This window comes from Triticum dicoccoides, chromosome 5B (genome assembly GCF_002162155.2).
Source record: "Triticum dicoccoides isolate Atlit2015 ecotype Zavitan chromosome 5B, WEW_v2.0, whole genome shotgun sequence".
Lineage (NCBI taxonomy): Eukaryota > Viridiplantae > Streptophyta > Magnoliopsida > Poales > Poaceae > Triticum > Triticum dicoccoides.
In genome coordinates, this window is record NC_041389.1 from 239,677,272 (window position 1) to 239,700,807 (window position 23,536).

The following is a 23,536-nucleotide window of genomic DNA, read 5'->3' on the forward strand; positions in this document are numbered from 1 at the left end:
ATACCCATCTCCGCATAAGGGCCACATTCATGCGGCAGGACACGGGAGTACCTAGACCCGCAGGTCCTTGTGCAAGCAGATGTCTGCCCACTTGACCATACGGTATTTGTGGCGCCCATCCGCCGCCTGCCAAAAGAAGGCAAGATATACAAACCCATCATATACATGGGGAGGCTAGAGACACGAGTCAATAAGCATGGATTTACTCCCTTTGGACACAACCCGTCCCACAAGCATGTCAAAATCCCTGACAAGGATCCTTGAGCCAAAAAGCGACATCTCCAAGTACGCAATGGGGAAGGAGGATAACTTGTAGTTAAGGTTTTTTGCAATCCGCTGCTGATCGGCGGACCAATACCCCATCACCACAATCTCACTCTTATCAAAATTGATCTGAAGGCCGCACATGACCTCAAAGCAGAGAAGAAGGAACTTGAAGTTGATGGTATCAAGTTCTGGCCCCTCTACCATGATCATGGTGTCATCTGCATATTGGAGGTGGGTCGCCTCCCTTTTGATGTTAAGTGTTGTACTACCGCTCATGATCAACTGCATGATCCAACAACACCAATGGTCATTGAACCACCTCCACTCCAAGACTAGGCGGAGGAAGGACCAGTCAAGGCGATCGTATGCCTTTTGGAAGTTGAGATGCGCCTTTCTGGCACTCCATATGAACAATTTCATGAAGAGCCAAAATCCCATCATGTATAGGACACCCCTTCAGAAAAGCGAACTGGCGTTCCACCACGGGGGCAAACCGCGTCGCACACACCTTACATACGACTCGTTGAAGAACATTGATCACTGTGATCGGCTGATCGGCCCAAAGTGTCGGATATCTGTCGCCCCAACAATTTTGGGGATCAGGGTAATGACACCAAATTTCAAGCGGGGCATGTACAATGTCCCAATATAAAATTGGTGGAACATTATCATAATCATCGGCCGGAGTTGCGCCCAGAACTTTTGGAAGAAGGAGATCGGGAGGCCATCTGGCTCGGGGGCCGAATTAGCCTTCATCTCAGCAATTGTTCGACCAACCTCCTCTGGCGAGTTTGGCAGAGTAAGTTCTGCATTCTCATTCGCTAAGGTCCTGGCCTCTACCGGCTAGCAGTCAGCAGCCAAAGAAACCCTGGATCATGGCTCTGCCATGAAGAGCTCCTTATAGAAGGAGTAAATGTGAGTAGCAATCGCTCCTGCTTCCTCCAATAGGACATCTCCATCCCATAAACAAGGAATGGAGCACCTCCGCCACCGCCCATTTGCAATGGCATGAAACTATGGAGCTATTTTATTTGGTATAAAACTTTGTTTTAGAATCTCGGGGATTTACGGTTGCAGATTGGTTGATTATTGTTATATATGGTTTATGGTATGTCTATTTTGTATGATATATGACAACATACTTGTATTCTAGTGATTTTGATCAACTTCATATATTTGTAATCAGCAGTTGAGCACCATCCATGCTCAAATCCAAATCAACTACTTTTGTAGCCTCAGTAGCTACTCTATGCTACATGCATGAAATTTGTCCTGTAAACATTGGTTGCATTTTCTGTGCACTCTTAATTGTTGCTCTATCCGTTCACATTCACTTGTCATATGGATCTGATAGCCGGTAAGGCTAGCCAGCTCTTCAACATACTCTTGACTGTTAGTCCCTCATTTCATGTTTACTTTACACTTTTGACCATGTGATTTGGTCACAAATACATGTCACCTCACCTTTCACAAAGTCACATTTCACAAGTTACACTTATCCACCCCCACCGACTCCACGATACATTTTGTAGGCCCATGCCATATGTTTTACTACCTCCTTTCTGGTTTATTAGGCTTGTGTGTATCCCTAGATTAACAATTTGACCAACATAATACAATTTATATATCACAAAAATATATATCATTAGAAACTTCCAAGTGGTATATTTTCTAGTGGTATAAAATTGGGATATATTGCTATTATTATATTGGTTAAATTGTTAATCTAGGGATACACGCAGGCCTACTAAACTGAAAAGGAAGTAGTAGTTATGAAGGGCATTTTGGTGATTTTGCACGAAACCTGATGATTGCATAGTTCTGCCTAAGTCAAATGTGACAACTATTTTTGAAAGGATAAGGTAATTAATTTAGTTTCTACAGATATTTACAAGTAAGGAAACAATGTACATTAAGTTTTTCTTAGACAATGTACGTCTATCATGTGTTGGATCACAATAGCATTAAAAAAAGAAGTGTTGGGTCACAATCTATACTCGTAAGTTGGAATATAAGGTCATTCCATGTTAGTACGCATGCCTAATATTTGGAACTATTGAAATGTATCATGTGGCAACCAACTATGTGTAGGATAGCCTACGAGCGAGCCTGCTAATGCCAAAAATACGAATTCCCTACCTCTGCCTGTGAAGGAACGTGATTTAAAGCACAGATAATTTGCCTTGCAACATATTGAAGTGACTATATTGAGAAATTTATGGCTAAACTCACAAGTTTATTAGATCTAAGAAAATAGTTTGAAGCAGGGCCTCAAGGTATTTAACTACTATACCCATCGATGGCTTTTTGCTGTCTAAGTTGCTTTATCTATTTCATGTCTACGCCTCCATAATTCTCCCTACTTCCTTTCCCATTTCCTCATGTTTTCTATCCGTTTCCATTCTGTTTGTTGTGGATAGACCTTTCTTCCTTTTCTATTTTCTTCATTCCTTTTGTTTTCTCCGTTCTCCTCACCTTTTCACCATTCTATTTGTTTCTTTATGATAGTACTGTGTATAACTTCCCTAACATTTTTTTATCACCATGCAGGCTGCTGTATGTGAAATCTGTGGAGATGTTGGTTATGGACATCTTTTGCTATCTTGTGATCACTGCAAGTGTGCCATGCACCAGTATGATTTTTTATCCACTATAATTATTTTTCTTCCAAGTACAGCATGCAGCAATTTAGCATAGATGCTTCGTTTATAGCTGTTTGTATAAAGATTAAGTAGTCAGTTCAATGTAAGAAAAGTCTGATGATAATTCCAGACCTGTCATGTGTATTAACTATTAAAATGCTTTTTCTGTAAGATGTTTAATACTTCCTCCATTCATAAATATAAGATGTTTTAATACTTTTGTGAATCGGATGTATAATAGACACATTTTAGTGTGTTTGTTCACTCATTTCAGTCAGTATGTAGTCCATATTGAAATATCTAAAACATCCTGTATTTGTGAACAGAGGGAGTACATGCATAATATTTTTTGTCAGAAAAGGAATACTAAAATGTATACATCCAGGAAGTGATGTAGTGTGCTAATGCTTTGCACTCAAACATGTTGGCAAATAATGGTGTACAATTTGAAGCAACACTATAATCATCGGGAGTCTAAAGTGCTAAAACTTATCAATGTAGGTATCAAACTTTTCCATGAAGGGAACTAATAGCACATCACATGCCTTTACCTTTAATAAGGCTAAAATATGTGTTGCACTGTTTATTTTCTGGAGCATATAGTTAATATGTGCTGTCACTTCTTAGTATTAATTTACCTATGATGATATAATTATGTAGCTATCTCTGAATAGTGACTGTGTGGACAGATACTTCAAGTTCTTTTTGTACGTTTCCTGGATGCATAATGCATGGATGATTGCAGAACTTCTACCTCACATATGAATGTTTCTTAGACCTTGCAACTCATGTCTGCTTCTGTTGATTTCTGGACAATATATTATCATGGTGCTATGTTTTCAATAGCTGCTGCAACCAATTAGTTAGATTGTTGAAACATTTGCAAAATAGGTGGCTGCATTCATAGCTTGCTCATCTGTTCGCCACTTGTCCCGTAAAAGTTTTGGCTGCACTCATGGTGGAAGTGTAAATCAATACTCAATCAAATCTATTTTATTTCTTGACGTTATGCTTGTTACAGGACAAACCCAATAAGTTTTAATGTTCTCATGGGAACTTATTATTGATCACGTCAGATGTCATACATTGATTACAGGACAAGCCCAATAAGTTCTGTTACTACGCTTCTTATCTTTTTGTTGGTTCCCCCAAAAGTGCTACTTGCTCTCTGCTTATTGTGAGTAATCATTTTGTAGATACTGTCTGGCCAAGGTTCTTTTTGATGGATCATTAGTAGAACGCTGGTTCTGTGATGAATGCCTGCCAAAGCGTGGTGAAGTTACTTATGAGGGATTTTTGCAGAAGGCGCCAAAACATGCTCGTTCTGGTTGTGTAGTACGCCGGGCAAGTACCATAAGTGTGAGGTCAACAAGGGAAGCAGGGCCATGTAGAAACCATAAGAGTAAGTCAGAGAAGTCTAAAAGTAAATCTCGAAGAAAGAAATGTTCGTCAAGCAAGAATTCTATGCTAAGGAAGCACAAACAAAAGGGGTCTGATATGCAACCAATGGGTAATAAGACCATTACACGAGATTGCAATGCTCCCAATATTTCTTGTGATAGTGAGAAGGAACTTCATTCCTGTGAAGTCATGACCATTGAAACATCCAAGGCCGGCAAAGCGGAGAATCAGCAGATTGACCATGGACATTGTGTTCATACATTAAACAATGATTGTGTTGCAAATTGCTTGCCAGCAACGGTAAAACAAATCAATCTCCAAAACCCATTGGATGAATTTGAACCTCCTCTAGGTGATGCAAGGCAATTGAACCCCTCAAAGGACAGTGACTGCCTGTCGCCAGGGAACGTTGAAATTGAAAATCTAAAGGGTCATGTTACACCAGTCGTAGCACGGGGAAATCAGAGTGTACCCAATATTTCTTGTGATAGTGGAGAGGCACTTCATTCCTCTGAAGTCATGACCATTGAAACATCCAAGGCCGACAAAGAGGATAATCAGCAGATTGACCATGGACATGGTGTTCATGCATTAAACAATGATTGTGTTGCAAATTGCTTGCCAGCAAGGGTAAAACAAATCAATCTCCAAAACCCATTGGATGAATTTGAACCTCCTCTAGGTGATGCAAGGCAATTGGACCCCTCAAAGGACAGTGACTGCCTGTCGCCAGGGAATGTTGAAATTGAAAATCCAAAGGGTCATGTTACACCAGTCATAGCACGGGGAAATCAGAGTGTACCATCAACACTACTGGATCGGGTGGATTCAGGTTCCTTCCCAGGAACCAATTTGAAAGAAATCGTTCTTCTGGAGGACAGTGATACATCAGCGGAACTTTTTTATACTGTGGAGAATTGTGTTAAGGACAATCAAGGGAAGCAAATACAGCTCATTATACTGGACGATGATGAAGAAGAGGCTGCGGATGTGCAGTCAGAAGATTACAATCATCGGTCGCTTGAGTGTGATGGATCACTGAGCAAGCGTAGAATAGGCATGGAAGATTGTGTCAAACAAGCTGTACAGACTGGTGATTTGAATGGTCAAAATCTCAATGCTGTACACCTAGATATTTTGATTCCTGAATCTTGTGAGATTACTCAGCCTGTGAAGAAACGGAGGAGAAATATAGAGGCGAATGAAGATAACAAAGATGAAGAGGTTTTAATAGGTACCAGTAATCGTAAATGTGCTCTTGATAATGCTTCAAAGTTGACATCAGAAACTTTAGTTGCAACGGATCCTGTTTTCGGATCCAGGATGGCATTTGATTCAGAGTTTGCCAATCAGCAATCTTCTATGTACTCACAACCCACTGATGAACCTATCTGGAGGTCTGCTTTTCCTCAACAATCATAGTTATATTATTATTGTGTGAAATACTGATGTCTCCCCATTCTTCTGTTTTCATGTCAACAGTGGAATACTTAAGATAAACAACGAAGTATATATCTCGTTGACTGCACACCTGTCGACCACAGCTTGTGGGTTTGTGCGGGAATTCTCAAGGTCGTTGCAACCAGTAGTTAAAGTAATCAAGCTCCCTCGGTTGGAAGCCTGGCCAGAGAGTTGGAGGACATCAAGGCCTACTGATGGCGACATTGCATTGTATTTCTTTCCGCCCAGTGCGAGGTGTGTAATGTGTTTGCCTTTATGATTCTCCGCATCTTTTTCTTCAGCTCATTGTGATACTAAAGGTCCCATGTCCTCATCTCTAGCCCAAATGAAGAATCGGATGGGCCAGTGGAGGAAATCATTGATAGTGGTGCTGTCTTACAAGCTGTTATTGGTGTCGCTGAGCTGCTAATCTTCCCCTCCACAATGTTGCCAGCGCAATATCATTGTACGTGTCCAACTGGAGATTAATTTTCTTATTTCTGCATTGTCTTCATATGCTACACATGGCATGCCATTCCACATAGTCAACATGCTTAAATTGAGATTGAACACGGTTATGTGGTTATTATCAATCTGCTTACTTAGAGGTCTGTTCTTGAGCCAACAAAAAAATGATTGGATAAGCTTTGCTTTGCATCATAGACCATGGCTTTACCAGTCATTGATTAAAATTTGTTATGTACAGTGTGCCAGGGCAAACGCTACCTGTGGGGGATGTTCAAGCGTAGGGAAGATGAGTCCGACAGTGATCATCTAGTTGAAGAACAAGATGGTTCAGCATGTGCCAAAGTAGGGGAGATACAAGAACACATTTTTATGGACCGGCAATATGAAGTACAATGTGTTTCACCAGATCATGAAACTTCGGCTGTGAAGCATGTCGTGCATGTTGAGAATCAATTGCTGGTGGAGCAGAACTGTGGAGGGCAAGAGACGGCGATGAGTGCTACGATGGGCCTTCACTCACCTGGCAACAATTCGTCATCTGCAGAGCCGAACCCACCAAAGGCTAGATCAAACTGTTTCACACAGCCAAGAGCTGACAGTAAACCAGATGTGCCTGAAGAAGTGGACCACCAAGATGAGCAAAACTTCACCAAGCCATCAGCTGACTCTGCGGGACCTGCTGCAGCCACTCCCAGTCCAATCGATTCTGCCGAGTCATAGTTGCCATGTTTCCGGTACGGTGGGAACGAGAAACGGGAACGAGGGACGAGAGTCGGTGGTTGAAAAAAATAAGATACAACGAAGGTATACATCTCTCGAACGAATTTTTTATAGCGGGGACGCGATCCAATCCATTTGGGTACGATGAACCCGGTACGGTACCATGGATCGAGGAACGCAGTTCCTGAAGAACGACGACTCCCTGACGTTCAGCATTCCTTGCTGTTAATGAATCCCTTGCAATTAATGGACTGGAGGAAAAACGAGGAGTCCTTGAGAAAAGAAACGACGGCGTGAGTAAATTATGCCTCGCGTTTTGGCTGTTGGATCCTGGAACCTGAATCGAGGAGCAGGCTGCGGGGACGCCGAATCTTCATCGAATCGTACCGAATCCGACCTCGTTCCCGAATCCGATTCCGGGTCGATGAATCGGGATCGAGGGACGGCCTACCGTTCCCCGTTTCCGGCTACTATGTGCCGAGTGTGGGGCAGTGCCTCCCATGACTCAATTGTTTGGGTTTGTCACGGCTCGGACACCAAGAGCGCAGAAGCTCATCCAGGAGATGGTCAGTGAAGGTGCGCTGTTATTTTCGGTGACTGAAGAGATTGCGACCGGCGGATCTGCAGTAGGCAGTAATACTGGAGCACAAGTACATCTGGCACCTGACAGTGCGTCTCCGCCTATGCAGGAGCGCTGCCAGCCCATCGGATTCGTTCCACTGGATGATGATGTGGCTTCTGAAGCCTGCCTGGAATTGTTCCCAGTTCGGCAGGAGCATATTGGATGGACTCCTAGGGTAGAAACTAGCAAGGAGGTAGATCTTGACCTGAGCCTTAGCGCGCGTTCCCGGGCATCGTCTGGGTCGCTCCTGTAATATTTGCTGCCGAGGCAACTTACGAACCTGGCCGAGTACAATTTTGCTGAGATTTCTTTGTTGTCTACCAAGCCGGCAATCTTTTCTCTGTTATTTCCAAGCCGGCAATCTTTTCTCTGTTATTTCCAGTGCATTCGTTTGCAATGTTGCTGGCCATGCTTTTTCTTCTTGTAGTGAGTTACTTTTTTGTACTAGTAATAACCTTAATAGCATCAGATTTGGACTGCGGACCGGTTGGAGCGGCGTGGTTGGGAAAATTGTGGACTTTGCCCACTTTGCAAGAGGGAGCAAGAATCAGGCATCCACCTTTTCGTCAAGTGTCGCTTCTCCATTCGGCTCTGGCGATTAGTCATTGACAAGTTTGGTCTTGCGCACATTGACACCTCCGATTGGCACCTTGAGGACTCTCTTATGCATTGGTGGGATAGAAGAACTGACATGCGAAATCCAGACAAACGAGCGATGGCCTCCCTCACCATGCTCGTCTCTTGGACTCTGTGGAATGAGAGAAACGCTCGGGTGTTTCGCCACAAGAGTGCGCCACCGCCTATTCTTCTTCAAAATATTTTGCTGGAGGCCAACCTGTGGGTTACAGCGGGTGCTAAGAAACTAGGGCGTATTGTTGTACGAGAGTAATTGCCATGCGGTTTTTTGTAGGGTCACTTGCAATCTGTCAAACTCTATTCTCCTCTTATTTAATGGATGAGGCAAATCTTTTACCTCCGTTTCAAAAAAAAATAACCTTAATAGCTAAGCTATTAAATTGATGTGTTGTTCCAAAATGAAGTATTTATTTAACCTTAATAGCTAAAGTGACGTGTTGTTGACGATACGTCTCCTAGTAATTTGGTCTGGAGAGTGAGTTAGCTTTTTTGATAATGATTATCAATTTAGTAAGCCCCCCACGGCTAATTAGATGTGTTGTTGATGTATAGGACGTAATTATTTCAAGTATTTTAGGGGTGTTTAATTCCTTCAAGTAACATTGCATTCTGGGTGTAACTAGCAGGGTAGGGAAGGCAGCTGAGGAGTCGCCCAAGAAGAGGGCCGCACATGTAGGGGCACAGGGCAACCTACATGGCAGAAGTCCCGACTGATTTATATGTCAAATTCGGATGTTGCAAAGGTCTTGGACTGGACTGCTACTCCCTCCAATGCATAATAAGTGTCGTGGTTTCAGTTCATATACTTAATTTGTGTCCAACGACCATGTCAAGACCGTGTATGGAACCCCAACTTTCATCAATACTTCATCTTTACTCGCAATATCTAGATTGCAGTTATTTGTTTTTCGATTGCTTGCAAGAATTAGACTTCATGGCCAAGTTGATCGTGCTTCGGCAATGGTCAATAATCTTTCGAAATTGGTTTAGTGACTGCTAAGGCGCGGTGTCTTTGCACGTTATAGTTGAATGGTCAAAGTCTACTCCACCTAAACCGATAGAGACCTCTCACTGAAAGACCGGGACATTGTTGTGCCTATTAGTCGGCTATTCTGAGCATGTTACCATAATTGTCTTGGGTTGTTTGTTGATATGAAGTCGAAATTGTGACGGTGTGATCTGGGTGGCTAGTAGTATGTTCGATGATCTTCCACTACGTCGGGCTTGTATAATTCTCCTTCGTAGCTCGCCGTCTAAATCGGATATGTGTTGTTGCCGACACGTGTGGCTAATTCCTTGTCATGGGCCTTCGTGTTGCTTGTCATGGCCTTTCCGATACTGGTTTCATCCATGGCTATTTTTGGTGAAGCCGAAGTCACTTGCTCCAGGAGAAGTGATGACGATGATGTCAATATGAAACCTTGACGGGTTTTCCTTGCAATAGTGTGTGTTGTATCTTGAGTATGCCCGGCTAGCGAGTTGTGGTGGCTTTCCGTAAATTAATTAGGCAGCTTTCTTCTTCTTAATGAATGGACGAGCTAAATCATGTGCCTCCATTTCAGTAAAAAAATATGTGAATCTAAGAGGCCCTTAGAGCGTCAACAAGCGGACCCCTCAAACCCTCCCCAAACGTCCAGCGGACAGCTCGATCACTGTCTGATCACAAAATTGCCACCCAACCAGACCCCCCAAAACCAGGCCAAACGTTCAGGTTGTCCGGCACCCTCAAACTCAACCCATATGTGGGGTGGATTTGTGGATGCTTGGGCGCGTCCACCACGCTGGATTCGACGGGTCGGACCTACTTCAAATATGCTCCAAATTGACCAATTCCACCAAATCGACAGTCCTGCACCCGTGTCCAACTCGCCGCCCTCCTCCACCCTTGCTCCTCGTTCACGCCGTGAACTGATTACGCCGTCCTAGATGTTTATGTTCACAAGTGGCTGGCCAGAACCAAAGTGGGACTAGAGTCCATAGCTATGTAACTTTGACATGCTTCACATTATCATCATTTGTATTGCTAGCTCCCTTCGTTGCATTGTCTTGAGTGATTCTTATTTGCTAGTTGGGGTTGGCGGCCACTTTGTACAACCAAACCGAGGACAAGCCATTCACTTTATCCCATTGTTGGTTGAAATTGAATGGGAACTAAAGTGGCAACTCACCCTTGATGAGCTTAAAAACCCCACCAAGAAGTTGAAGACAAAATATGCCTCAAGCTCCCAACAATCTATTGGATTGGATGATTATGATGAGCAAAGTGAAGGAGCGGACGGGCAAGCAACCATGCCAAAGAGGAACCGACATGTGATGGAAACAAGTGGGACAAGGAGAAGGACGTGTGTGACGCCGCAGCAAGCAAAGTGTTCGCCACATGGACGAACATTTTTTTCCGTCAAGGAGAAGAAGAAGGAGAGGTACCTGCTCTTCCTGTATGTGCAAAGGGAGGGGATGTGATAGGGCCGTAGGTGTCCCGTCTTTCGACGAGATAGTAACTATAGTTTTTGGTGGAAGTCAACTTTGACGATCCGACTAGGAACGTGCGAAGATGTCGTGCCTTAACAATCGCTAAACCAACTCCGAGAGATTATTGACCATGCCAGAGCACGATCAACCTGACCACGTGGGTCTATTTCTTGCAGGCAAACGAAGAACAAGTAAGAAACTGAGATTGCAATCTGGATACTGCGGATTTAAGAGGTAAGCTTTATTGATTGAAGTGGGGTTCTGTGACGGTTTGGTCTGGTCGTTGAACACAAACGGAAGACGCGAGTTGCAGCTATGGCAATTTTTAATCTAAAAACACCCAAGTCTAAATGACGCGTTAAGGACTATATTTATAGGGGAAAGGAGAGGCGATTTCGTCCCCCTTGACAAGGTGGGACTAAAACACCTCTTAGTAGTTTCCCCTATAATATGAACTCTAAAAACAGCCCATGGAAAGGTATTTCGAAATTACATGGCTTGGCCCAAAAATAAGGTGGCGCGACACCTATAATAAACTATGAATGAAATTTATGAAAGACCATCTTGTATTTTTCGTCCATGTCCTTGGATGTCATCATGGTTGCTTCAAACTGTTGAAATCTCCACTAGTAACTTTGTTGTTATTCCCTTCGCGCATGCCTTCATCTCCACGCTTGATCATTCCCCGATGTTCATCCTTCTTGTCCATGCTAGGCCCTTCATTCGTAAGCAAAACAAATGTATCCAATTTAGGCAGCATAATATTCTCAATTTCTCATGAACACTAGAATCATTACCAAAAAAACGAAAGTACACGGTAATTCAATTGGCGCGCGAGCACTAGTAATTGGTCCAATATGTGTAGCAGCAGGGGTTGTGGGTGTAACAGTGATAGTGATGTCCTCATTGGAATGTTGTTCGACCAAGAGAGGGTGAAAGAGAAGTTAAGCATTGAGAGGAAGAAGATGGATTTGGAGAAGATGAGAAATATGTAAAATGAGAACTTGAAAAGAAGAAGACAATACAACAATTGAGCTCCACGGAGAGAGGTTGAAGCTTGCAAAGGACGCGGAGGATTCGAGAATCATGTTAGATGCTAGTGTCTTGGATGAAGAAAGCAAGTGGCTCCACATGAAAGAGATCAACACGTGCAAAGTGAGAGGCAGATGATTCATTCTTGTATCGCCTGAATTGTTGAATTTTATTATGGCGTGTGCTGAATTGTGATTTATTTTGCTTTGTCAAATTTATGAAGAATTGATGCCATATGATGGGCGTGCATTGCTTTACATGAATATGAGGATTTAGATATGAGCAGTGCATGCATGGCTTTGCATGAATATTTTTTCCAAAACGGAGGCACAAGCTTTGCCTCGTCCATTAATTAAAAAAGAGAATAGAGTTTGTTTGTTACACCACACATATTACATAAGGTCCATTATTCTCCTGGCATTATGCTACCCAATTTGTGTGCACCCGCAATAACCCAAAGTCTAGCTTCTCTTTTGATGGTGTGGCTTTGCATGAATATGAGGATTTAGATATGAGTGCGTGCTCAGGGACGTTTAGGGGGTCAGATTTTGTCCAGTCCAATTGTAGATGCTCTTAGGAGAAGCACAACAAAAAGTATTCCAAGTCCAGTAAGACAGCATGACACATTTGAAAACAAAGCCTCGTGATTTGGCAATAGTAAAACTCATGCTAGACAGATCAACCTAGAATTGTCATTCAGTAGACCAACAGAACAAAACTCGCTAATAGAAGAAACATCAGTAACAAAACAGGAACAAAGATTTTACAATCCAAACACTTCCTAGTGATCATTTTGTTAAACCAATTGTCGATGCCTTCATGGTTCTACTGTGTTAGGATTTCTGCACGCCCGGTTGTGAGAAAGATCCGTGGTACGTCACAAGAAACCAGCTAGTCGTGAGCTGACAACGCTAGTCATTGCAGAAGCGAGCTGAACCCCTGCTCTTAGCTCTTGAAAGGTGCCTTGATGGTGCCCATGCTCGATCACTCATCTAAGGTGGCCTGTCGCTGGGATAATCTGGTGCTGCGCAATCCCAAGAGGCATTTTTCCATTTTCTTGATTCTCTCCTGATCCACTGCCATCACAACTGGGTTCCAACAAGCGCACAAGTGAGAGGAAAATCTCCATTCTAGTCACGTCCCTGTTGGCCTGCACAAATGGAACCAAATAAGGAACACCTGTCAAAGGCAGGCACGGAAGGAAGCAACTGACAATTAAATTCATAGGAAGAAAATGTTGCAACTCGTAGAATCCAAGGATGATCTGTACAAGTGCATTATCCGTGCAACCTGACCCAACCAAGGGATCTTAATAACATTGAACTACTTACCTCAACAGTGAATCGTGCCCAGATTTTATTTTTGCGTGCTTCCATCACACCCCTCAAGATGGTTAGTCCAAGACCTTTGATAAAGTCGGCTATTTCCAGGAAGATACCTCTGTCATCACAAATCATCTGCAGACATATTGATGTCAACAAATGGAAGTATGTATATATAACAATATGTGAACTGAGATTAACAGGATGGATACAGAGAACAAACAATAGCAGAATCATTTACCTCCACAAGCATCTGACGAGGCCGGTCGAGATCCTCAACTATGATTGGGCATGTCATAGATTGGCTGCCGACGTTGAAGGCCCATGTTGCACCACCCTCAAAGTAGTCTTTCCAAAGAGGACCATTGTCACCGCTAAGTATCTGTTTGAAGATTATCAAATAGCACAGGAAAAGATTATACAGGGTTTGCAACTATTTTCTCATGGAATAAACTGCAGCAAAAAAATAACTGAAATTTGAGTGCGGCGATTCGGTGCCCAGGTGCATCTGCATTGGGGTGTGAACGGTAAATTCAAATAAAATAGCAAAAGAATCGACATTGAAGATGCTCCAATGCGCTAGGTGCGTGCAAAAAAATTGTGGTGAAATGGCATTTGAGGAGCTCTCAGAAAAAAAAAACTGGTCTCAAAGAAACTATGAAAAAGAACACTTCGGAGCCGATTTTTTTCGTGTGTTTAGAGCTCCTCGAATGTCATTTTGCCCCAAATTTTTGCACGCAGCTAGTGTGTTGGAGCATCTTCGATGCCAAATAATTTCAGATTGTTTTGAACTTTTTACTATTTTTTTTGAATTTACTGTTCATCAGGTGCAGATGAGCCTGGGCTCAGACGCGGAATCCTAGTGTATACCTTAGATTCATTAGAATCTTTGAGATTGTCAGCATGCTTTGTCACACTCTGCAAGAAAACCATGTGCTTGATGGTCTTTTCCAGTAAAGCATCAATGCTACACTGTTGACAACAAATGACATGAGAATAGCAGTTATTATGCTACAAGTACATGAGCATTTTAAAGTGAAGTGATATCTAAATAAAAAAAAATCACCAAAGGACCATAAAATGCAGAAGTCAAACTAGAGGGTACCTTTGCACCATTAGGTACAAGTTCCCGGAGCTCCTTTATACGATCCTGAATAAGCTGACGGTCTTTTGGCCGGGGCTTAGAACTCTCTCCTGGTCGAGATCTCTTTCGATTTGCCTTGTTTGGTGTATCATGACCTTTGCTGTTTGAGGCTGACACGCTTTCACACTTCATGTTATGTCCACTCTCGATCCAAAGGCGTAACTGAGATTTGTGCATTCCATTGTTTTGGGAAAGACAACAATCCTCGGTCTTCTCTAGGAAACTTGGTTGTTTAACAAAATTTGATACAGCCAACTCATCCTTGACTAGCAAAGGAGGAGCACCAGATGATTCATGTTGCTTCATCACTTTTGAGCCACAATAAGAGCTGCTAGGCATGTCTGTCAATGAAGTCCTGCAAGACGCACTGTCACCAGAGATCTGCTTGCCACCAGGATTGACACTGGAGATAACTGCGTCCAATAATTGGTCACTATCAGTTAGTGAGAAGATTCCAGAAAAGGGGAACTCATCTTCCAGTGCACCAAACACTGGAGAGGTATCGAGATAAACTGAGGATTCAAGTGCATCTTTTCCTGAGCTAGCTGGTTTTGCAGTGTTCCAGGTCGAGTCGCCATCCACATTGCGGCACAGATGAGGAAATTCAGCACCAAATATATCAAACAAATCATTTCCTGCAGTTGGATCCACACGAAGTGAGGAAGATCGCTCACTTGAAATGTCTGGGAGCTTCTGCCGATCCATATTCTTCAAACCTTGTATTCTTACAGCAAAACTGGAGTCATTTACTTCTTTAGCCTTTCTGTTTTGGCAAACACGATCCGAAATATCCACTTGATTATCTTGAGAAAAGTCTGTTTTAAATTCACTAGAAGTTTGAACTTCAGAGCCAGTGGATGGAGCTGCAACAGCATGACATGAGTCTCTTTTGGGACTCCCCATTTTCATAATGAATTGAGCAGATTGGGGGGTTTTATATGAAATAGCCGGTTTGTGCCCTATCATCCCAGAAGTAGAGTTACATCTTTGGTCTAATAGTTGACTTGCTGAGCAGTCGTACAAGTTAGACTTGACTATGCTATTACCTTCAGGAAGAAAATCAAAGTTTCCATGACTGTTTAGAAAATCTAACACCTCACCCCCTCCATGCGATGGAGGCAGGTTCCGGAATGCAAGAGATTTTAGCAGAAGATTTCTGGTATCAGACGCCTCTTCCATGTTTCCCATTCCCAATTGTCCATCATTCATCAACAGTGGATGCTTTTCTGCTGATGTTGAGGTAGAAGAGAGAAAATCTGAGTTAACCACACTGCTTTGTGTGGTGCTTTCAACTCTCCTGTCACAGTAAGGAGTTTGTCGTCTGAACCTCACATCAGGAGCATATAAACTGTGGTCTCTGATAGCTTCACCATTTCTCTGTGCCACCTTAAGCAAGGAAGCTTTTCTTCCTATGTTTACTGATGCACTACTTGAGACTGCTGTCGCATCAGGAATATAGCACTGTTCATAAGTCGCTGGAGAACCACTGAAGGCTTTTGAGCAACCATCTGCAGGGTAGACACTCAGAAGACCATGTGAAGAGCGTGATTGGACCTTCTGGCTAGAATCATTTTTAGCTGAAGTAGATGCAACCATACTTGATCGATTGTTTAACTGAGAACACAGCTTCTTATACTGAAGCACATAAGTTGTATTTTCCATAACCTGTCATAAAATAAGCATTTTATGAGCTCTAACATGTTGGAACCACAAAGACAAGAGCTAAGTCCTAGTTCTAATGGTAAAACGCCAGAGCAAGTCCTCTTGATGTAGTTCTCAAAATGCTAAATAAGTAAATGTATAACAGAGGCAATTATATATCAATTTTTCATTCCAGTTCACCGCTCCAATCACAAGAAGCTTTGGTCTTCCTAGAACCTCACCGCAAATATAGTTTACATAAGGATTCGAAGGACAGAATATTTGCCCAGTCAACTACATAATATTCACAAATTAGTATCACTGTTCTACCTCATGGCCCATACTTAAAAAAAAGAATAATGTTATGACCGGACAGGTCTATACTAGGAAGAGGCCCACCGGGCATTAGTATTAGGGGCTTGTCCCGCAAGTTATCTTAGGCAAGTTATCTTAGGCTAAAGTTATAAATACTAGTTGTAAGACACCGTTTGAGATCAAGCAATAAAGATATTATAATCTTCTGTTGCCCGGCTCCCCAAGGAGCCGGAACCCTAGCCGCCTCTCCCAACCCTAGCCGCGACGGCGCCCGACCGCCGGCGCGCCCGCTCCAGCCTCCGTCCCCCTCCTCCCTGTCCATACAACCTACGCCGGAGGCCTGGTAGGAACCCTAGTCCTACCAATTTGGTATCCAGAGACACCAGGCCGATCATGTCGCTTCCTCCATCACCGCTGCCGCTGCCATCTACCTCCGCCCCACCACTGCTGCTGCCGGCCACCTCCGCGCCGATGACGGCGATCACGTCCGGGACCGTCACCACCACCGCGCCGGCGCCGGTCACCACCACGGCGGATCCGCCCCCGCTCCTCACGCCCGAGGAGATGTCGGGCACCCTGCGGGAGCTCGTCCACGCCATCCGAGGCATCAGCCTCTACCTCGCCGGGCACCAGTCCCCGCCACCGAACGCCGCCACCACCGCCTATGGGCCGCCGCCGCTACAGTGGCCCGCCCCGGCCTTCCAGGCGCCCTACGGAGGGGCGCCCCCGCCGCCGCTCCTGCTGCCGCACTACCCGGCCGCGGGAACGCCTTGGCCAGCGTGGCCGACCACCGCCGCAGCACTGGGGGGCCCGCCTCAGCAGTCCCTCCCGGCGCCACCGCCGGCCCCCACGACGCAGGCGCCGGTGCAGCCGCACCACCAGGCGCCGCCGCCATCGCCAGCACCACCACCCGCGTCCCGGTCTACTGGTCGGCCCCTGCACCAGGTGCAGTTTCCGTCCTCGCCTTCGCCGATTCCCGCGTGGGCGACCGGCTCGTCTCCGGACCCGGTGTATACTACGGCGCCGGAACACCCGATGCCCTCTCTCCGATTTGATCGTCCCTCCAGCTCGGCGAACTACGCCCCAGAGATACCCGACCCAGCACATGCGCTGCCGTTTACTGCAGCCCCCGTGCACGGTGGTCCGACACCCCCTCGCTTCGCCAAACTAGATTTCGCCACTTACGACGGCACGGAGGACCCCCTCAACTGGCTCAACCAGTGCGAGCAGTTTTTTCGAGGGCAGCGGACGCTCGCTTCGGATCGCACCTGGCTCGCGTCCTATCATCTCCGAGGCGCGGCGCAGACTTGGTACTACGCCCTCGAGCAGGACGAGGGCGGCATGCCACCATGGGAGCGCTCCCGGGAGCTTTGTCTCCTCCGGTTCGGGCCTCCTATCCGCGGGAGCCGATTGGCGGCCTCGGTCGTTTGCCTTTCACATCCACGGTGCAGGACTACGCCGACCGCTTCCAGGCCCTGGCATGCCATGCGCCGGGCGTCTCCGCGACTCAGCGCGCCGAGTTATTTGTGGGCGGATTACCAGACCATATCCGCGTGGACGTCGAGCTCCGAGATCCCCCCGACCTCCAGACGGCCATGTACTACGCCCGGGCCTTCGAGCAGCGGGCTCAGACGCTACAGCAACCGGCCGGCCGGGGCGGCCGCCTTCCCAGTCGACCCGCACCATCACCTGGCCGGCCCCCTCCAGCCTCGGCGACCACCTCTTCGGCCACCACCCGGACCTTCCGTCGGTTGTCCCCGGCCGAGCAGCAGGAGCGTCGCCGTCAGGGCCTCTGCTTCAACTGCGATGAGCCCTACTCGCCGACCCATGTCTGCCCCCGCCTATTTTGCTTGGAGACGGTCGACTACACCGAGGCGGACGACTCGACCGACGAGCCACCACCCGCGGCGGCCGCGGACGCGCCCGCGGATTTTACGGCAACGGCGTGCGTCGTCTCCCTCCACGCTCTTGCCGGCATCCGTGGCGAGCGGACCATGCTGTTACCGGTGACGGTCCATGGCGAGCGGCTGGTGGCCCTGCTGGATACTGGCTCCACCCATAATTTCCTACCCGCGGCGACCATGCGTCGGCTAGCACTGCCGACCACGAGCGGGGAGCGCCTGCGGATCACGGTGGCAAACGGTGATCGCCTCCAGTGTCATGGGCTCGCCCGTGACGTTCCCATCTCCATCTGTGGCGAGCACTTCTCCATTACCTGTGCCGGGATCGACCTCGGCTGCTTCGACTTCATCCTCGGGGTGGACTTCCTCCGGACCCTCGGGCCCATCTTGTGGGACTTCAACGTGCTCACGATGACGTTCTGGCGGCTAGGCCGCCGCATCCGGTGGGACGGCCTTGGGGGCGCCGCGCCGGCCGTGCCACACCTCCAGCTGGCCGCCGCGTCCCAGGAGGCCGAGCACCCCCTGCTGGATCCCCTTCTGCAGCAGCACAGCGATCTCTTCGACGAGCCTCGGGGTCTTCCGCCCGCCCGGGTGTACGACCACCATATTCACCTTGTACCGGGTTCCACCCCCGTGGCGGTTCGGCCCTACCGCTACCCGCAGCTGCAGAAGGATGAGTTGGAGCGACAGTGTGCCCTTATGCTCGCGGCAGGCATCATCCAGATCTCCACGTCGCCCTTCTCCGCACCGGTGCTTCTCGTCCGCAAGACGGACGGCATGTGGCGTTTCTGCATCGACTACCGCGCCCTGAACGCGCTCACGCTCAAGGACAAGTTCCCTATACCGGTGGTCGACGAGCTCTTGGATGAGCTCCATGGGGCGCGCTTCTTCACCAAGCTCGATCTCCGCTCGGGCTATCATCAGGTGCGCATGCATCCAGACGACATCGCCAAGATGGCGTTTCGCACCCACCATGGCCACTTCGAGTTCTTGGTGATGCCCTTCGGCCTCGCCAACGCCCCGGCGACTTTCCAGGCCCTGATGAACGACGTCCTTCGACCCTACTTACGGCGGTTTGTGCTTGTTTTCTTTGATGACATTCTTATCTACAGCGCCACCTGGGCCGAGCACCTCCAGCACGTCGCCATTGTCTTAAACGAGCTTCGGGCGCACCACCTCCACCTTAAGCGCTCGAAGTGCTCGTTCGGGACACCTACCGTCGCCTACCTCGGCCATGTCATCTCGGCCGACGGGGTGGCGATGGACGCCGACAAGGTGGCGGCCGTCTCTGCATGGCCGACGCCTCACTCGCCGCGGGCTCTCCGCGGGTTCCTCGGCCTCGCCGGCTACTATCGGAAATTTATCCGGGAGTTCGGGCTCATCGCGGCGCCCCTCACGCGGTTGCTTCGCCGCGACGCTTTCGCCTGGGACGACGAGGCGACGACGGCGTTCGAGGCCCTCAAAGGGGCCCTCACGACAGGCCCCGTCCTCCAGATGCCCGACTTCGACCGCCGTTTGTGGTGGACTGTGACGCCTCGGGCGCCGGGTTCGGCGCCGTGCTTCATCAAGGCGATGGGCCACTCGCTTTCTTCAGCCGGCCCTTCGCTCCGCGCCATCTTAAGCTGGCGGCATACGAGCGGGAGCTCATTGGCCTCGTACAGGCCGTTCGTCATTGGCAGCCGTACTTGTGGGGACGATCCTTCCACATTCGCACGGACCACTACAGCCTGAAGTTCTTGCTGGACCAACGGCTATCGACCGTGCCGCAGCACCAGTGGATCAGCAAGCTCTTCGGCTTCGACTTCTCCGTCGAGTATCAGCCGGGCCGTCTTAACATCGTGGCCGACGCGCTGTCCCGTCGCGACTCCGACCTCGCTCCCTCCACCGACGAGTCCACCGGGGCGGCCCTGTGCATCCGCTCTGGGCCGACGTTCGGTCTCTTCGCCGACATTCGCCGCGCCACTGCGACGACCGACGATGTCGTCCTTCTTCAGCAGCAGCTCACGGCCGGCAACCTGGAGGAGCCTTGGCGCTTCTCCGACGGACTGCTTCTCCATGGGCGCCGGATCTTTGTTCCGGCGCATGATGATCTCCGTCACCAGGTGTTACAGCTCGCCCACTTGGCGGGTCATGAGGGTGTGCAGAAAACCCTCCCATCGTCTTCGCGCCGACTTCTACATCCCTGGCGATCGCGCCCTGGTCCGCGACTGGGTTCGGTCTTGTCAGACTTGCCAGCGCAACAAGACGGAGACCCTGAGGCCGGCTGGTTTACTTCAGCCTTTGGAGGTGCCGTCTCAGGTTTGGACGGATATATCCATGGACTTCATCGAGGGCCTTCCCAAGGTGGGCGGCAAGTCGGTCATTCTCACAGTGGTCGACCGCTTCTCCAAGTACGCCCACTTCATCGCGCTCGGCCATCCATACACGGCGGCGTCAGTGGCCAGGGCCTTCTTCGACGGCATCGTCCGTCTCCACGGGTTCCCTGCTTCGATCGTCAGTGATCGGGACCCAGTGTTCACAGGCCATGTCTGGCGCGACCTTTTCAGGATGGCGGGTGTCCAGCTTCGCCTGAGTACGGCGTTTCATCCTCAGACAGATGGTCAGTCTGAGGTGGTTAACAAGGTCATTGCCATGTATTTGCGTTGTGTGACAGGTGATCGGCCTCGCGCTTGGGTCGATTGGCTCTCTTGGGCGGAGTACTGCTACAACACCTCTTATCACTCCGCCCTGCGCGCGACGCCGTTTGAGGTGGTCTATGGTCGTCCACCCCCGCCTATACTTCCGGTGGACCCGGAGACGGCTCGGACGGAGGTTGCAAGTGGCCTTATCCGCAGTCGTGACGAGATGCTTGCTGAGGTTAGTCAGCGTCTCCTTCAGGCACAGCAGCTGGCCAAGCACTACTACGACGTTCATCATCGCGAGGTGGAGTTTGCGGTGGGTGATTGGGTGTGGCTGCGTCTTCTCCACCGCTCTACGCAGTCACTCGATCCACGTGCGAAGCGCAAGCTCGGCCCTCGCTACGCCGGGCCCTTCCCTATCTTGGAGCGCATTGGGAAGGTGGCCTATCGTCTTCAGCTTCCGGCCCGCGCTCGCATCCACGACGTCTTCCATGTTGGGCTGCTCAAGCCTTTCCGTGGCGAGCCACCGGCGGCTCCTCCGGCGCTTCCTCCAATCGCCGATGGTCGCATTCTTCCCGAGCCAGCAAAGGTGTTGCAGGCGCAGCTCCGTCGTGGCGTCTGGTTCGTCCTCATTCAGTGGGCGGGCCTTCCGGAGGAGGAGGCTACTTGGGAGCAGCGTGACGAATTCCGCCAACACTATCCAGACTTTCAGCTCGAGGACGAGCTGTTTGCGCAGGCGGGGAGAGATGTTATGACCGGACAAGTCTATACTAGGAAGAGGCCGACCGGGCATTAGTATTAGGGGCTTGTCCCGCAAGTTATCTTAGGCAAGTTATCTTAGGCTAAAGTTATAAATACTAGTGGTAAGACACCGTTTGAGATCAAGCAATAAAGATATTATAATCTTCTGTTGCCCGGCTCCCCAAGGAGCCGGAACCCTAGCCGCCTCTCCCAACCCTAGCCGCGACGGCGCCCGACCGCCGGCGCGCCCGCTCCAGCCTCCGTCCCCCTCCTCCCTGTCCATACAACCTACGCCGGAGGCCTGGTAGGAACCCTAGTCCTACCAAATAAACTTCAAGACATGTTGTGGGATATGTATGCTGATATGCATTGTCAAAAGCAGGGCATCTTACCACACTAGTAGAGCCTAGCTGTAGTACACCACGTGGTAACACAGGAATTATTGCAATAGTCTGCGCAACAACCGAACAAGTATAAATTATTAAGAGATCAGAAGTTAAAAAGTCAGTAAATAATCTACCATGCAAGGGCGAAATTCTACTAACCTGAATGCCAGCTCTGAACTGATGATTCATCTCAGCAGCAACCTATCACCACCAGAAGACAACAGCTTATTGTTCCATTATGAAAGGGCACATAACAATTGGGGATAACCAAAACAGCCAGAGCAACAGATAAAATCAAATTGCATTGTTATTAAAAGAAAATTAGAAATCATTATGGAAAAAGATCATGGTTAGCTCAAGCCTGTGTGGCAAATCATGTTAAGTTGTTAACGAGAAACTCTACATGATTTCCACTTGTTCAAATACCATTTGTGTGCTTTTGCAACTAGCTTATCAAGTGACCACTTATGTGGCAGAACAATAGATCAAACTCACTACAAGCCAAAATTTCAACACAGAAGGAACAAATATGTGAGGAAAAAATAACCCCACAAGGATTGTTGCGATGACATAAATTCCTGGACAGCATGCTATTAATGACACAGCAGCAAAAATGAACCAGACAAAACTGAATTAGGGCTACAGGCATGTTTGGTTCATAGCTACTTTGCCACAACTAAACTTAGGCAAACTGTGGATGCCACAAAAAATGTGGCGAACAAAATGGCCACCACAAGTGTGGCAAGATTTGGCAAATAAATGAGTCTATGACATGTGGACCATGTAGTTAGAAAAGTGTGGCAAGCCATAAGTGTGGCAATGAACCAAACACATGCCTAAGGTTTTGTGGCACGACTAATGTTAGGTGTGGCAACCTTAGGCTACAAACCAAACATGCCCTATATTTATATCAGTTCACGAGAACGAAGAAGAAGAATTTATACCTCGGATCTGAGCCTGTGATCATTGGTAGTATCATGGATAATCCACTGATGACTCCCAGTAAAAGCAGCACGGCCGATGGTACTGAAAAAACAGAAAATGTAGCATCTATCCATCAATAAAAGAAATCAACCAAGAACATTGTGCTAGCTAGTAACAAACAAATGATGTTCCCGGTTCTTCCTTACCCTTCTCCAACAATATGAACCTGCGATGCCATAACCTTCCTAACTAGGGCGCACACAGTGCCACCTGATTCACAGCCAACCTCAGAAGCCTCAGATCCAGTTGGACAAGATGCGTGGCCACAGTAGCCATCCTCCCACACTAGATGCCTGCACATCACCAAGGGAAAACAGTGCGCGCAAATCATCAAAGAAAACCCAAATTCCCAGCGCATCAAAAAGTTCATTCCACATTGCATTCAGCATTCCTCCATGATCCCCACATCGTGTCCCCATTTCTCCCTCTCCCAAAAAAGCTTGCACGGAATTGCAACAACATCTCGCACATTCACGCTCTTTTAAGCCTCAGGAGCTAACACGAACTTGCACAGACAAGGTGGTAGTAGCTTTTTGGTTCATGTTCCTTGTTGTAAAGGCGTTACTAAATTTGCAAGCATGAGTGAACGCCCACACGAGCGTACGGGCGTTCTTTTTCCAGGCACTATCTTTCCCACAAGGAAAGGAGTCCCTTATTAGTAATTGCTGAGGAATATACCCATCCTACGAATCTTCCTCGCGGATGCTTCATTCGTACGAGACAAATCTAGCTGAAATGGAATGTTCAAGACGACTTTGAACCCAGAAAAATGAAGAAAAGACACTGA

At 47.7% G+C, this 23,536-nt stretch overlaps 2 protein-coding genes across 2 annotated transcripts in view; one reads left to right on the plus strand and one right to left on the minus strand.

The window, feature by feature from the left end:
- The window catches only part of LOC119308210, a 10,725-nt gene extending 2,721 nt beyond the window's left edge, over positions 1-8,004 (plus strand). Inside the window, exons 2-6 of the mRNA XM_037584331.1 lie at positions 2,818-2,900; positions 4,106-5,707; positions 5,793-6,005; positions 6,092-6,216; positions 6,457-8,004. Coding sequence (XP_037440228.1) covers positions 2,818-2,900; positions 4,106-5,707; positions 5,793-6,005; positions 6,092-6,216; positions 6,457-6,938 — 2,505 coding nt within the window. The 3' untranslated portion in view covers positions 6,939-8,004. The remainder of the gene's footprint in view (positions 1-2,817; positions 2,901-4,105; positions 5,708-5,792; positions 6,006-6,091; positions 6,217-6,456) is intronic.
- A 4,288-nt stretch (positions 8,005-12,292) lies between these two features.
- LOC119308212 (transcription factor LHW-like) overlaps positions 12,293-23,536 on the minus strand; it is a 12,375-nt gene continuing 1,131 nt past the window's right edge. Inside the window, exons 2-10 of the mRNA XM_037584332.1 lie at positions 22,896-23,042; positions 22,710-22,791; positions 21,925-21,966; positions 21,772-21,831; positions 14,125-15,828; positions 13,890-13,991; positions 13,261-13,401; positions 13,029-13,154; positions 12,293-12,847 (exon numbers count right to left, since the gene is read on the minus strand). Coding sequence (XP_037440229.1) covers positions 12,686-12,847; positions 13,029-13,154; positions 13,261-13,401; positions 13,890-13,991; positions 14,125-15,828; positions 21,772-21,831; positions 21,925-21,966; positions 22,710-22,791; positions 22,896-23,042 — 2,566 coding nt within the window. The 3' untranslated portion in view covers positions 12,293-12,685. The remainder of the gene's footprint in view (positions 12,848-13,028; positions 13,155-13,260; positions 13,402-13,889; positions 13,992-14,124; positions 15,829-21,771; positions 21,832-21,924; positions 21,967-22,709; positions 22,792-22,895; positions 23,043-23,536) is intronic.